Here is a 15102-nt window from a genome sequence, read left to right on the forward strand (position 1 = left end):
AAAAAAACACACAAAAACTGAAGTCAAAACAAAATTGAAGCCAAAATGAAATTGAAGCTCCTTTTCCTTTACATCACAGGGTCATAGAAGGGCAAAAATATCCCATTGTTTCTGTGGGTTTTACAGAGGTTTCAGGGTTTTCACCACAGAAACTCAGACTATTGGCCAGTGCCATCTGCTCTACTGCAGCCAAAGATTTCAGAGACACAGGGCTTAGCACAAAGTCCTAATAAAAATAAATAAATCCATTTTCCAGCAGCGTTAGGGTTTTACTACTATTGCCATAGTTTCAATAACACAGCAATTATCTCTTATTAATAAACTGAACTCTGCAAGTGAGGGGAAGGTTCTGTGTGCCTGCCTTGGGAATTCACAGCAGAGAAAACCCCTGGCAAACAGCAGGTTCCTGAATGCATGGCACATCAGAATTAGGGCTGGATGCACTGATTTTATTTGGTTCCAAACAGTCAGAAATAACTATTCAATATTTTTTTAAGATAGGAGGATGCAACACGAGCCCCAACCCTGGAACATTTTAATAATGACCTATTATTTCCCCTGAAAATCTGCCCAAATAACTGAATTTCACTTCTAATAGAGTGAGAGCACAGAAGAGATCTGGTTAGCAAAGACTCCAAAGGGGTTTGAGATCAGAGCCCAGCCCAAAGCCATGTGTGGAGCAAGCCCAAGAAGGACTAGCTTCAAAATTCACAACGTTGCCCTGCTCCACCACTGCTCAGCATCTTAATCCTTCAGCTGAGTGCCACTGATTGCCTGGTTATTTGATTTTCATGGTAAGGGGTTAGAAACAGACTCAGACAAATCCCAGGCTGAAGTTTGGGATTGCACAAAAGGTGAAGTTGGTCTAAGAGGATGATGCATTACTTTTATCAAATAACAATGAGGACAAAGTTACTCCTCTGTCCCCCAGCACTTCAGATGGGTGTTGTTTATTGTGTTAATTCTGCATTGCTGTGACAGCAGCAAACAGTGGGAGAAGTTTTTCTATGGAATTTTGGGTTATTCACATGTGCACCTGGCTGAAACCACACCTGGTCACACTCTGGAATTCCCTCAACCTCCTGTGTGGAACAAAGTCACGTCCCTCTTCTCATATTGCTCTAAAATGACAATGTTGCCCCTTTATTTGATGTAGTTGCTCAGAACAGCAATCAGAAAATGTACTAACATGGGGTAACAGGAATAGGAGGGGGAGAGGCCTGTGGGAAATGTCACAGCAAGAATACACAGAAAATGCAAGTTTTGGTAAGTTGCACCCAATGCAGGAAACTATGTCTGAAAAAAAAAGAATTGGAGATTAAAGGAAAGGGTAAAGGGTGGGGGAACACTCATTTTACTCAAGAATGCCAGCTGACAACGAGGCTGGAGCCAGCCATCTCTGTGAACACCCAGACTAACAGTGCATCCCCATTCCTCCAGGAGCGTTCCAGTGCAATTCCCAGACTGGAAGTGTGTCCAGATGGAAATGTTTTAACCTAAACCATGGCCCTGGGGCAGCTGTGGTGCTGCAGCTGGAGCTGCACAGCAGCAGAGGAGACACTGGGGTTATGGCTAAAGCAAAGATTTCCCCAGCTCTGGAAGCATCTTTTCCTCTCTGCAGGCTCTCCAGGAAGCCCAGGCAGGTGTGTCTTGGCTTCACTCACATGTTCTTGTACCTCATGGTGCCAGGACAAGGAGACTGTTCCAAAAACCCTTAGGGTACTTGGGCCATTCAAACTTGGTCTTGATAAATAATTAATCAAACTCTTGCTCAGATTACCCAGTTCATAAGTTTGAAGTATTAATAAATCAAATTGAATTTTTAAGATGTGTATAGCTGATTGGTGGTTTCTCTATTTTCAAGAGCATCTGAAATTTATGTTATGAAAAGAAAGAGCAAGGAGAGACTGGTCACAGCACAGCAATCCTTTTGCAAAACTCAGGTGACATCGTCTGGCCAAGCCCGGCTCTGCAGGTACCAAAGCAAGGATTATCCAGCAGTGCACTGAAATGGGAATTCTGCTTGTTAAGAAAACCAACACAGAACTGTGGAGCGTGAAGTTGTGTTGTAAGAGCCTCCTCAAAGCAACCAAATCCATTTCAGAGGGGACAAACCAAAGCAGCTGAACACAAATAGAAAGGAGCACAAATGCCCAAGGCTCCACCTGGAAGCTCAGGACCCCCAGCAGGATTCTGGCTCCCAAAGCCCTGCAGTCACCTGCAGGTGGGAAGAGATTCTTCCACAGGGAGAACCTCTGGGCTGGTTTAGGAGAAGCACAAAGCCAGAATCTGGACTAATCTACCCACCCTGGAACAAGTCCCTATAGGATTGGCTCCAAAATTTCAGCAGGGAGGCATGGGAAGTGTGCTTTATTACCACTCATCTGCTGCCCATATAATTTGAAACATTGCCTCCTGACCAGTTTCCCCTTCTGCACTGTTTAATTAATTAAAAAAAACTCATCAAGCAATGTAATTTTTTCTATTTAAGAGTTAAAGTGCCAGATAAGTTTCCTTAACCCAAATAAAAACCATAATTATTCTTGTCTGCCCCAACTTCTGGCTCCCAGTCACCTTTTTCCTTAAGGATGTTAAAGAGCTTCAGTGAGAGCATCCTCTGAGACCCAGAGGCAGCACAGAGCACACAGCAGCAGAGTGACAAACCTGCCAAAAGGTGTGCACAGATCACAACTACAGCTCTGAACACAGAGCCTCTGTTCAACTTAACACCAAAAAAATTCCTCAATTTTAGACAAGTATCTTCTTCTGGAAGAAATCAGTCCCAAACACTTTTACCTCTCCAAGAACAGATAAATATTTGGAATTAATGGGAATAAAGTTAAGCCTCAAAGACTAAGTACAGCACTTGCCTGGCTACTGGTCTATTAAGGATTATCCTATTTAAGGATTTATTGTCTCTTGTAGGGGAATTTTGCATTATTTTAAGACAATTACAACATTTTGAATGTTACAATGATGCTTTAACTGATGATGAACACATACATATCAAAGCTAAAATAACTTTCTGTAAGTGTCAAATTTAACTAAAGCCCAGTTTGGATATTTTGACCAGTGAACTCGTGTCCCCTGTACTACCTGGGTAATTTAATGGAACCTCAATAGTGTCAAGATGTCTTTACTTTCATTGATTAAGAGTTGTTTTCATTGTGGAGAACCCCCAAACACTTCAGCAAACTCGAGCTGTTTACTTCTACCCCAGGTGGAACATTTGTGCTCTCTGAGCTGGAACCTGGCATTTTTCCCTTGGAGCTACATTCCAGTGCAGCAACCGAAACACTGCCTTTCATCCAATTAAAAAAGATTAGTTTTATGTGTGAAAGGAGTATTTTTACTTACAAAAACAGTGATCTCCCCTCACCAACTACAAAACAAGTTATAAAAAATAAAAAAGACCTCTCCCAGCTCCAACAACATGATGGAGGTCTGAATACTTAAATATAAATAAGCATAATGGTTTAGGAGTTCTGAAGAAAAAGAAGTGACAAGTTGTATTTGAGCTCAAGTTGTAAGTTTTAGGGAAGAAAATAATATTTTTTATTTATTAAATAAAGTTTTTATTTATCAATTTATTAAATAAATTTCATTTATTAAGTACTAGTATTTACATCCATGCTTAACCTCAGATGTTTTAATTAAAAGTCATAATGCCCATAATTTTAAGACACAGAATTTGTGTGACTACTATTGACTATTCTCTTACTGCTGTGGAAATGAAGAACACAAAAGGCAAGCAGGACTATCTAACTCAAACCAGACTGCAAAATGCAAAGATGTTTATTCCACCAGATTTTCAATACTGCAGATGCATCTAAATGTTCTCATAAATCTTCACATCTTTGAGCTTGCAGGAGCAGTTTGCCCACATAAAGATTTTTGACTCTCCAAGTCACAAAATACTAATTTTATTAGTGCCAGTTAGCTCTGATTGCACTAATTAATGGAGCAATTAAGAGATGAAAATACTTACAATCCAGTTCAAATGGGTACAATTTTCCTCATCACAAGTATACACTACTGAGAATTTCAAGTGACTGAAATCTGGAACTTTGTTAAAATACATTGGCTAGAAGACACAGCTGAATTGCTGTCAGTTCAGGTAATTTCAGGGTGCAGAGTTACTGAACTCATGCAACTTGCCGTGGTTGTAGTGGGTGAATTCATCACAAAACATTTTGCTGTGTGAACGCTGTCACAGTTCAGCACAACCTTTCATTTCTGCAGTGACTTTAAAACGTGATTCTTTCCTGAGTAAACATGCACACCTAATACTGCAGAGAACTGAGACTGAAAGGAATTGCAAGAAAATACAACATTTCAGCACGGTGTACACTTCATCCTGTTTCAGCAGCCCCTCAGGGCTGGAGATCCCTCAGGCTTGCTGAGAGAATTCCCCTCATTTCGAGAGGTAAAGCTCTTTTACCAGCTGTCAGAGACCACGGAAGGAGGGGGACAGTATTGTCACCTTGTTCTTACGTGAGCATGGAAGTAGAAATGAATCTCAGTGCTCATGTGGCTCCAGCTGCTGAGCTGTTTGATGGGATGAATGACAGCTGCCTGCTCCTGGCACCTGGGACACAGCTACAGTGACACAGAGTGGATGTCCAGGGGCTCTGTGGTGAGAGCCCACAGCTCTGTCAGCTCACAGTCCCAGGGTATAAACTGAGAATACAGAACTCAGTGCTCTGGCAAGAATGCAGAATAAAACCCTGCATCTGTTAAGGTGTCTTCACCACGTGCTTGGCATCTCAGAGACTGAGCTTTGGGTTTCCAGAGTTCTCACACACTTGTGCATGTGTGGACTTTTCACCCTGGGGTTTTCTCATCCTAGTTCACACTTCATGGAGGGGGAGGAGTTTCTGCCAAATTCCTGTTTTTCCCGTGTGCTTGCCCAGGGCAGTGGTGGAGCCACCACCCCTGGAGATATTTAAAGATGTGGATGTGGTGCTTAGGGCCATGGTTTAGTGGTGGCCTTGGCAGTGCTGGGTTAACAGCTCAATTCAATCTTAGAGGTCTTTTCCAACCTAAATTATTCTAATTATGGATGGAATGCCTTCACTGACAACAACAAATTCCAGGGAATACACAGTTGAATCCATGATTTGTATTTATAAAATCAACCAACCAAACCAAATTTTTTAACTAGTTTAATGTTACCCTTTCTCACCATAGGCGATTATAGTACTGCACGTCAAAACTGAGCAAACCTGGAAATGGGAAATAACTTTCTGATTTTCAGACACATTCCCCAAAACAATTGCTACCAATTTGCAGGTGCAGTTACAACCTATACACAACAATGTCTCCAGGAGTTACACTGGATGAAAAAGGGCCTCTTTGAAGAGATGACATGAATTTCACTACTGGATGGTGAAGGGAACAGAACTTTGTATTTATTTTATGACTAGACACTTGCTGCTTTGCTACACTACTCTTGAAGCAGCAGTTTGGCTCTACATTAAATATTTTCTAGACTATTTTCATAAGTCTCAGTTCACATCCCTTTGATAACAGTTTAGCACCTTTGTGCCTCTGGCTCCACTGCTAAGTGATTTCTCTATTAAGAGGTAGTTGAGAATTGCTTTTTCACTACTTTGTGTTTAAATTCCAAGCAGTGAAGCCTGTAACTGATCACACGAGAGGGTTTGTGAGAGCAAAAAGAGCTCAGTGAAGGCAGAAGAATCCAGGGATGTTGCTGAGGGGCTCTCCCCTCCCTCCTGGGGTTAACACAGGCCTGACCATCCCTGCCTGCGTTTCCTGGCAGAGGAAATCTCATCCCCACAGCACCAGCCTGGAGGGTGAGAGCAGGGCACCCTTTCAAGCAAGCTGGACCCCAGCAGCAAGAACTTCAGGAACCTCTGCAGCAGCTGGCACAAATCCAAAGTCAGCCTGCAGCTCTTACCACCCAGAGCTCAGGGGCAGAATTCCTGAGGTAAATCCTGGTTTGTTGGTATCGAGGGAATCAGACCTACTCATTGAATCTGCCTTCAGGTTGAGTGGCTGGATGTATTCCAGTATGTACTAGACTAAACAAAACAAAACAGTAAATTCAGAAATTTAGGGATGCATTTAGTGACTGCAGTTGTAGCACTGAATTACAGTCAAATTTTATGTATAAAGAAAAGTACACAAAGAGCCCCAAATCCACAATTTAAGCCCCATGACCTTGTCTGCTTAAGATCTTGAGAAAAAAAATAACTTTTTCATCTGCTAAATGGTAGAAGGATAATGCCTTTAAGTGACATTAAGAAAAAAAGCAGTATTTTTATTGCCTCTGCTGCACCCACAAGAGTTCTTACTCAGCAGCAATAACAGTAAACAGGTCTATATTCCCAGTGTGCACATCCTTGTGGGAAACAGTTCCTGCTGAGTGTAAACAAGGAAGAGGCACCAGAAAACACCAGATGTAAAAGCTGATTTGCAAGCTTGGATGGCACTCTGGAAAGCTCAGTATAAAAGAAAGCCATTTTAAGATACACTTCTGTGTATGTTCAGGGACTAAAACATACATTCATTAGGGAAAATAACTCTGTACCTGTAAAGAAAAGCAAGAATGAAAGATTAAACCTACTTTGGAGAAGTATCAGCACTGTTATTTCTTCTAAGTTAAATCTGGAGAGAAAGGTGATCTCTTTCACTGTATTTACTTTTAGGTGAATTTCTGAACTTCTAGATCTGACAAAATTTAAATTACAGTTTAGTTTATTAAACTGTATTTAATTACAGTTGGTGGATTTGATGCACAGCACTTCATAGATCAATACTTAATAAAGTGTACATTGTTTAAGTGAAACACTCAAATGTTTTAAGTCTAGTACTGTAAAATCCTGAACAGGGAATTGTGAAGACTCTCAAGTGTTTGAACTCTAAGCTGTCACACAGAGTAAAGAGAATATGAATTCCCACTTGACAAGAGCTGCACAAGAAGATACAACTTTTCCCTTGCTTAAGGAAGAGAGTCAGGAAAGACATCTGACAATCCCAGGGCTCTCCCAACAGCCCTCTTTCATGTTGTTTTATAGATATGGGGCAATTTGTTAAAATATCTGACACATCCAAAAAAGGTTTGGTAGTTAATTTATTTAATTCAGTTACAGTGCTTCAATAGGATGCCACTCATTCTGCACAAGAGCAGAGCCTGACACTCCATGCAGCTACACCTATTACCCACCTCTATTAAACTGTACTAGCATCAATGAAATCTGCCTTGTTTGTTCATTGGAAAGTTTTACCAGAGGTTCTCATGGAATCAGAACTGGTCCACAATTTTTAGCTCTGTCACATTTCAGTGAGGTTTTATGAAAACATTTTTCTTCAGTGTATACAAACCTGGAAACCCAGGGAAATTTCACCTTTTAGAAAGTTATTTTCAAAGCCAGTAAGTAACAAAAAAAAGACACGGAAACAGAACAACTTGGAGACACTGGTAGCAGCCGGACTACCAGAGAGCAAGAGGAGAGGTTCAGTATTGAAGTTCTCTAGTGGTATTGAACTGCAGCAGTGCAAGGCTCTACTTGTGGTTCCTGTAGTAATCTTCAATGGTTTCTGAGTTGAAGTACACCACAGTGACTGTGATGTCGTCCCTGTACATCCTGGCCAGGTCCTCAGGCAGGGTCAGCATGGCAGCCAGCTTCTCCGGGTCCACCTCGCCATACTCGTTGCTGCCGATCGCGTGCCGGATCAGATGGGTGGCGATGTTCTGGTCCAGGGAGGCCAGACCTTTGCTCTTCCTCTGCAGCAACAAGTTGTGCATGTAACCCAAATTAACTGGCTTCTTAAAAGTCAGCGGTGGTTTGTGCATGTTGAGTTCTGTAAGGTGTCCAGCAACAAGTTTTACAACCTTCTCATTGCTCAGCATCTCCCATAGCCCATCCGAAGCAATAACGAGAAACTTATCCTTGCTTCTTAACTTGTGGTATGTGACTTCAGGCTCTGCAGTTAAGTAAGGGGGGGTATGGTAGTTTGGAGGAACGTACTGATAAATGTTTAGAGCCTCAACATCACAGCTGTTCTCGAGAATGCTGTGCTGCAGTTCTTTACTCCATTTTAATTGCACATCTCCAAAAGCTCTGGAGGGCATAAGAATCCCCAGTAATCTGTCATTCACAAATAGGGTTTTCTCCTCAGATCTAGGATGTTCCCTCTTCAATCTTCTAATTTCAAATTCATCATAGGCATTGTGGTCTCGGGTTAGAGGGAGGGTAGACCACGTTCCATCTTCTTCACGGATCCCTAAAACCGCTCTGCAGTCACCGGTGTTTGCCACGTGTAGGTGAACGCCGTCAATGTGAGCTACACAGGCTGTTGCACCAGAAAAAGCTACTTGCAGGGCAATATTTCTCATCAACTCATTTTCCTGAGGAGCCTGAACTTCCAGTGATATGTCTGAGTCTAACCTTTTGAAAGCACAAATCATGGCTTCTTCCAAACTAAAGCCCAGCTCAGTGTCCAGGTCCAGCAGGTGCTGCCAGTAAACGCGGAGGTTCTCAAAGTACTGCGAGCTGATTTCCTGGTACTCCACATCGTTGGGATGCCTGTGCCACTGCAGGATGGGCCTCACTGGTTTCATGGCCTCCACGGCCAGCTCGATCTCCTCCAGGCTCTGGCGGGGCATGAGGGACACGGCGATGTAGTGCAGGAGCCTCTCGCTCACGGCCTGGGCGCAGGCGGCGCCCGCGTGGCCGTCGAACACTCCGAACATCATCCCCGCCGTCTGCAGGCACGTGGCCGCGCTCCGCCGGTCTTCTATGGGGCTGTTGGAGGCCAGCTGGTTGCTTTCAAACCTCAGCACGGAATTTGCACTCTTGCCATTCAAATCCAGTGTTCTGTGGGATAGTTCCCCTGCTCTGAGGATGTGGTTGATTTGTGCCGGAGATAACTGGAAAGAAAAATGTTCTTCTTCGGTGGAAGTGTGTCGGAATGCTTTGGGAAAGGAGAAAGTTCTGTCTAAGCTGCAGCTCCCAGCAGGGTAGGGATGTGTTTTGGAGAAAATGAGCTTCCATTTGATCTTGTTTCTATTTGGGATACAGATGGAGTGCCAACGTCCCTTCCCTAGTGAAACAATGCTGCTTCTGGCTGAGCTTAAAATCCAGGATGATACAGTTCTTGACATGGTAATGGAGCACCTTCCTTCAGTAACACAGAATGTCCTTGCAGCCTGGAATGTAAATGTAGGAGAGGGAAAGTAATTAAAAAGTTCCTAAGAAGCTTTCCATATAGAAGTAAAAAAGCACATCTAGAGCTCTCAAAAATATTCAGAACTTTTTTCCAAAAGAGATTGCTATAGATAAAAGCATCTTAAAAGTGATACAATTTCCTTCACTTAATTATAACCAAGGATATGACTGCTCCTTTTAATCCATCAGAAAAGATATTTTTTTTTTACTTTCCAGACAGAGTTTTTTCCTTATTGTGGCAAGAAGGAATGGCAACATAATAAGAAAAGTTACTGGAAACTGTACAACAAAAAGCCTCATCTCACAGAACAAACAGATCCAATGGGCTTTAAAATTGGGACTTAAGTAACAATTATTGCACAACACTCAAAAAAACCTGCTAGAGTACAACTCCATTAATAGACCCAAAACTTCAAACCCAAGAGAAGATAAGTACTTAAACCCAGTGGAAAGACTGAGAGCTGTGGCCAGTTAATGATTTATGTGAGCTACCATGATCCTCACCGCTAGAACAAGCCAGTCTACCTTTCCAATTCTGTTACAGCTTATAAGCTCAGCTGTTCTTTTTTTTTACCTTCAAGGTCTTAACCAAACCTCAGGCAGACAGGATCTTTTACACAGCTGAAGGCAGATTCTACTGCTGGCTAATTCCTGCTTTGTCAGAGCATTGTGCACTCCGGTGCAGTGAAAGCTATAACGCAGTGACAACTTTTACAGGTTCACAATTTGGCTTGCTCATTTGGAGGGCAATTAGAACAAACTGCAGGGAAGATCTCTGCTGCCAACAGCACTGAAACCTCGGGCACTTCAGCAGCTGAAGTTCTTCAGTTGCCATGGGAGAGGTCCTCACATTGTCTCCTGCTTTCAATAAGGTATTCCAGCTGTGGGATATTGCTAAATACAACCAGATGTTCACTCACAACTGAATTTTGCCCCATGGACTTCAAAAACTCACCATATGGCAGCACTGCAAGAACAATTACTCCCAAAAGATCCCACTAGCAGCCACTGAGAACAAGAGAGTTCTCTGTAAGCTTTCAAACACTTTGAGGTGGCCTGTGACACCACTTGCTCAGGCCAAAGACACTACCTGCTGCTACAACACCAGTTTTTTAGCAGGGCACTTCACAAGAAATAACAAGAAACCAGCCAGATCAGATGAGTGGAAACGTTTCCAAGAAATCAGCAGGAAGTAAAAGTCACCTTGAGCTATTCTAAATAGAAGGCCTACTGATACAACCCAAGAGCTGCTGAAATCCTGTTTGAAACCCAAAGGAATGTATCACAAAACGTTTCTGAGGTGTGCTACCCATACTTAACGCAGAAAAGAGCAGACAAGCATTCCAACAGACCCCACCACTATGATTCTGGAGACCTGGTGAGAACAGGCAAAGACACAGCATAATTTCACTGCTGATGTCAGGAGAGATGGAAAAGGCAGTGCCACTTCACTGTCCGAGACTCGCCTGCAGTCTCCTGGGACACTGCATCTCCCAACACACACAATGCCTTTTGTTGTCCTACAGAAAGAACACAACCAACATAACAGGAAGACAGCTGACACTACCAACTACAGCAACAGCTAAACCCCAAAACCACCCACAGCACAAGACAAGCCAAGGTTTGCCAACCTTTTTCAGTCCATTTCCTGCCCTGTTTTTCCTTCTTTCTCTTCCTGCCCCTCTCAGCCACGTGAGATTGCAACGAGGATGACTTTACTTGATGAAAAAGCCGACTGAAGCGGTAGCTTTAAAGGGAGCTCCCCCGTTCACACCGGCTGGCTGACAGCGCCAGGCGCTGTGGTTTTCCCCCCAGCAGCAGAGTCACTAACACCGCTTAGCCCTGCGCTTGCCTAAGGTCGGGTTAGCGCTGACGAGCCCTGGAGCAGCTGTGAGCCAGCCCTGCTCTCTGCCTTCCGTCCTCGGGGTCCTCCCCAGCCGACGCTGCTGCTCAGGACGCCCCCGGTAGCGGTGCTAATTAAAGCGGTGTGCTAAAGACCATTATGTAAGAGCCAATTATTACATAAAGTCTCTCCCCGGCACTGCCTCCCCGGGGACGCGGTGTCCCAGCGGGGCCCGGCCAGCCCCGGCACGGCCCGCAGCTGCCGGACCGCACAGCGCAGCAGCCTCCGCTTTTCCCAAGGAAATAACAGATGCCCGGTACATTTGGATTTACAGCCCCTCTGAGATCCCCGCAGTCCCATCATTCATCCTCCTGACACTGCCCACACCCATCCGGCACACACCGACAATCCCGCCAGCTCCGCATTGCCTCAGCCCCACTCACCGACACACAGACCCCCTCTGCTCCCCAACACCCTGTGGCCCCCACACGCCTGTCCCGGACACACACACCCACCCTGCACCACACACACACCCCGTACCCCGCACACACCCACCCCACACCGACCCCACGGCCGCCGCAGCCCGTGCCCCGCACAGCTCCCACCTCCCCGCTTCCGCACAGCCGCCGCGCCAGGCCCGGCTCCGCTCCCTGTGCCCCGGCACGGCGGCCTCTCTCTGCCCGCCCCGTCCCCCGCCCCGGGCGCACCCACCGGCCGAGCAGCCGCCACTCGCACCCGCCGGCCCCGCGCTGCCCCCGGCGGGGCTGAGGGACGGCGCTGACCGACAGTCCCGCCGCCCAACCCGCCCCGGGTTCCCGTCAGGACACGGCGGGGCGGGCGCGGCCCCGCCCCTCCGCCATATTGTGCGCGGCGGGTGCGGCCGTGGCGCCACCGCCCGGGCTGAGGGGCCGAGCCGAGGGGCCGGTCCTTCCCGGCCCGCTCCCCGGCACCGCCCGGGCTGAGGGGCCGCTCCGGCACCGCCTCGCTCCCCGGCACCGCCCGGGCTGAGGGGCCGAGCCGAGGGGCCGCTCCTTCCCGCCCTGGTCCCCGCCACCGCCCGGGCTGAGGGGCCGCTCCTTCCCGCCCCGCTCCTCGGCCCCCCTCGCTCCCCGGCCCCGCGCCGCGCCCGGCGCCCCTGAGGCCCTGGGCAGCACAATAACGTGAGCAGAAAGGCAGCGAGTGACACGTCCTTTTTAGGACGAAAAAGCACCAGCACGGATTCCTTCCTCAGTAACATTCAAAACCACGCTGTCTCCTTGAGGGAGGACCCCTCGGCTTTTCGGGTTTTCTTCCAGTACGATTCCACACCCTTCAGCGCTGAGGACACCGGCTGGTGAGGCTCAAAATCACAAAGCTCTTTCGTTATTAACTCGCCGTATAAATTATGAAGAACAAAAGAGTTTGTTTTGCTGACTCCTCGGTTTTTTGGTTTCATATGACTGCTTGTCTCTGTTAACATTTCCACCGATGGGCCCGGTAACGAGGGAAGGAATGGGCGCAAAGTGCATGGTGGTTAATCAGTAGTTACTGCTGTTAACGCAGTGGTTACTAAATATCCCTGCTTTAAAACCTCTAACAATCATTTTTGCAAAAACAGAGGCTCACAAGTTTTAAGAGGCTTTGATATTATCAGTGCATTGTTTAATTTTCCTGGCTTCTTGTACCGAAGAACTTTTAGTTGAATAATGTGGTGCAGGTATCCTAGATGAGATAAGCATGTTCCCAGGTTATCTCATGTGGAAAGATGCCGATCATCTTCAATGACTCTGAGCTTTCACTTGTTTCCTGTTTTTATTAAAAAAAAAAGAAACAGTTTCATGTTGCATGGACGGGCATACAAAAAAATAGGTCATCTTAAAAAAAAAATAAAATAGGAGCAACATTTTAGCACGTGCAAACACCTTAAATTTGACGTAACTATTTCATCTGCCTGACAGATCTGAACTGAAAGAGGACAGCCACAGCAGCCCTTACCTGCATCTCTCTGCTCTGTCCAGCGGTCAGATACACCAGCAGCAGCTTTGGGATCTCCCCAGGGAATGATCCCAGCCCCAAGGCTGCCACAGCTCCAGGAGCCCTTGGACAGCACTCCAGGGATGCACAGGCTGGGCTTGCTGGGGTGGCTGGGCAGGGACAGGAGCTGGACTCGATCATGCCTGTGGATCCCTTCCAACTCAGGATGTTCAATGATTCTTCCTTCGGCCCTACCAATTTTCGGCTTTTGTACCATTTACAAAACTGATAAAGCCTCACACAGCAGCCTGAAAACGAACCTGATTGCTCTGAGTTTCTGTGCTCCCACCATGGTTAAATGCTTCTTTTCAGCTGAAAGCTGTAACTTATTGCTCACATGTTCATGCAGTAATTTCATAAATTCATATACATAAGCTGAAGTGACTTAGGAACCATGGTAAATGAAGGTGAAACAATTAGCAGTCCTGCAGGAGATGTCCCTTTCACTCCACGTGCTATAAACACTAGAAGGAACACCATATTGAAGGTAATTGACAGGGCTGAATATCAACTTGAATTGAGATTTAGAGTCTGCTTTGGACTGCTTGACTATGCTGACGAACTGAAGTGATTATATAATTAAAGGAAAAAATAGTAGAAATGCTACTCTCTGAGGAAAGAAATGGTATTGCTCAGGCTTGCAGTGTTTTTGCCTTTAGGAATATCTCATAAAAATGGCAAATGTCTGTAGCAAGGGTGCTTGGTTGCCATAGTGTTCTATGTTCTTAATTTGCATTGAAAAAATTAGAACACAAGTTTCTTTAAATAAAACTCAGGTTTGGTTTTGACTTTGCTGATTGTAGGTGAGCAAAGTTTAGTCCTGTGCCAGAGGAAATCCTTACCTGTATTTATAAGAAAACAAGTCTAATTCCAGCTATTGTATTAAGGTGCAGCTGTAGGTTAAAATATAGCAGATCCTATATTTAGATTTTTTTTCAAGGAACAATCTTATCTGCTGACTTGTACAGTCAGCAACTCTGGTTTTCTGTGGAAATACATTCTTGAACTCATTTCTGTGTTCTTGTTTAGGCCAGACTGCCCTATTTGGTGTTTTCTTCTTTCCCATGGAACATTATTTTTCCCCCTGCTTGTTCGTTTGGACAACTGGCTGTGGCTACTTTGGGGCAATTTAGACATCTGCTTCCAGAGGCTGCAAACAGCTGCCCCCCAACCTCACTGCCTTCACAGAAGGTGCTATCATGGGTTACTTTCCATGACCTCACTGATATTCATGAAATCCTGATGCTTTGTAAACATTTCATGTTATGGGGACGCAGAAAGATCAGAAACACCAAATAAGCCAGATATCCCTAAGAAAGCAAGTTAAAAGTTGGACTAATGTTTCTAATAAATAGCTAATCCTTTAGTCAAAAGGCTGACCAGCAAAAATTTGAATCCAAAGAAAAGTGGTAAACTACTACTAAAAGTAGTCTCCTAGTTTTCAGAAGTTTTTCTGCAATAAAGAGACTCAACCTACAGAGTCAAATCTGATACAGATTAGAAAACAGTGAGGAATAAAAACGCTTTGGAAACTTTTGGGCATGCAGAGGAAGGTGGGTCCTTTGAACAAACTGTCTCTCCAGCCCATCTCAGTGAACACAGACTAAATTTTGTGCTTTTTGCACAAAAAACTTTACAGTCTAATAACCAGCTTTGGAAAGGAAACAGCACCAGCCCACAAAACATTTTCCTGCTGAGCACTTTTAAGAATGTCACCTGTTTGCTGGCTGTATCCTGCCCTGTGAATCATGACAGACATTTCTTCTGCTGTATAAGAAATTTTGCATTTTCACAAAAGGCAAATTGGCACCGCAGATGCAGAAGTCTCTTACTATAAACAAACAAGCAGAAAAATGAAGGAGGCTCTAGGTATGTTAGAGCAAGTGCATTTTCTGGTTTGGTTGCAGCTGTTTCCAGTCTGATCTTCCTAAGTAATCTAAACCAAACCCTCAAATGCTAGGAAAGAAGGCAAGAAACATCAATGAACAGAGGTAAACACCATGAACAATTGCAGGAAAGGTGCCATTCCAGCTCTCCAGCTTCATTTAGCCT

The 15102-nt window shown here is 45.0% G+C and overlaps 1 protein-coding gene and 1 long non-coding RNA gene across 4 annotated transcripts; one reads left to right on the forward strand and one right to left on the reverse strand.

Moving 5' to 3' along the window:
- Positions 1–7078: 7078 nt before the first annotated feature.
- Positions 7079–11864, reverse strand: PDP2 (pyruvate dehydrogenase phosphatase catalytic subunit 2). 3 transcript variants are annotated; one of them, XM_014262388.2, is made up of 2 exons: positions 11749–11864; positions 7079–9175 (listed from the first exon to the last, which is right to left on the reverse strand). In XM_014262388.2, the coding sequence occupies exon 2, from the start codon at positions 9128–9130 to the stop codon at positions 7529–7531; it is 1602 nt and encodes a 533-aa protein (XP_014117863.1). In that variant the 5' UTR covers positions 9131–9175; positions 11749–11864; the 3' UTR covers positions 7079–7528. The 3 variants fall into 3 exon arrangements, with proteins under 3 accessions (XP_014117863.1, XP_005533959.1, XP_014117864.1); XM_005533902.2 differs by lacking the exon at positions 11749–11864 and adding an exon at positions 11643–11708; XM_014262389.2 differs by lacking the exon at positions 11749–11864 and adding an exon at positions 10826–11395.
- An 88-nt stretch (positions 11865–11952) lies between these two features.
- On the forward strand, positions 11953–14456 carry LOC148183177 (uncharacterized). Its single transcript, XR_015773763.1, has 2 exons — positions 11953–12370; positions 12975–14456. It is a non-coding gene; the product is annotated as an uncharacterized LOC148183177 (long non-coding RNA).
- The last annotated feature ends 646 nt before the right edge of the window (positions 14457–15102 follow it).

This window comes from Pseudopodoces humilis, chromosome 14 (assembly GCF_049639895.1).
Source record: "Pseudopodoces humilis isolate 2021_Gansu_Grassland_sample_001 chromosome 14, ASM4963989v1, whole genome shotgun sequence".
Lineage (NCBI taxonomy): Eukaryota > Metazoa > Chordata > Aves > Passeriformes > Paridae > Pseudopodoces > Pseudopodoces humilis.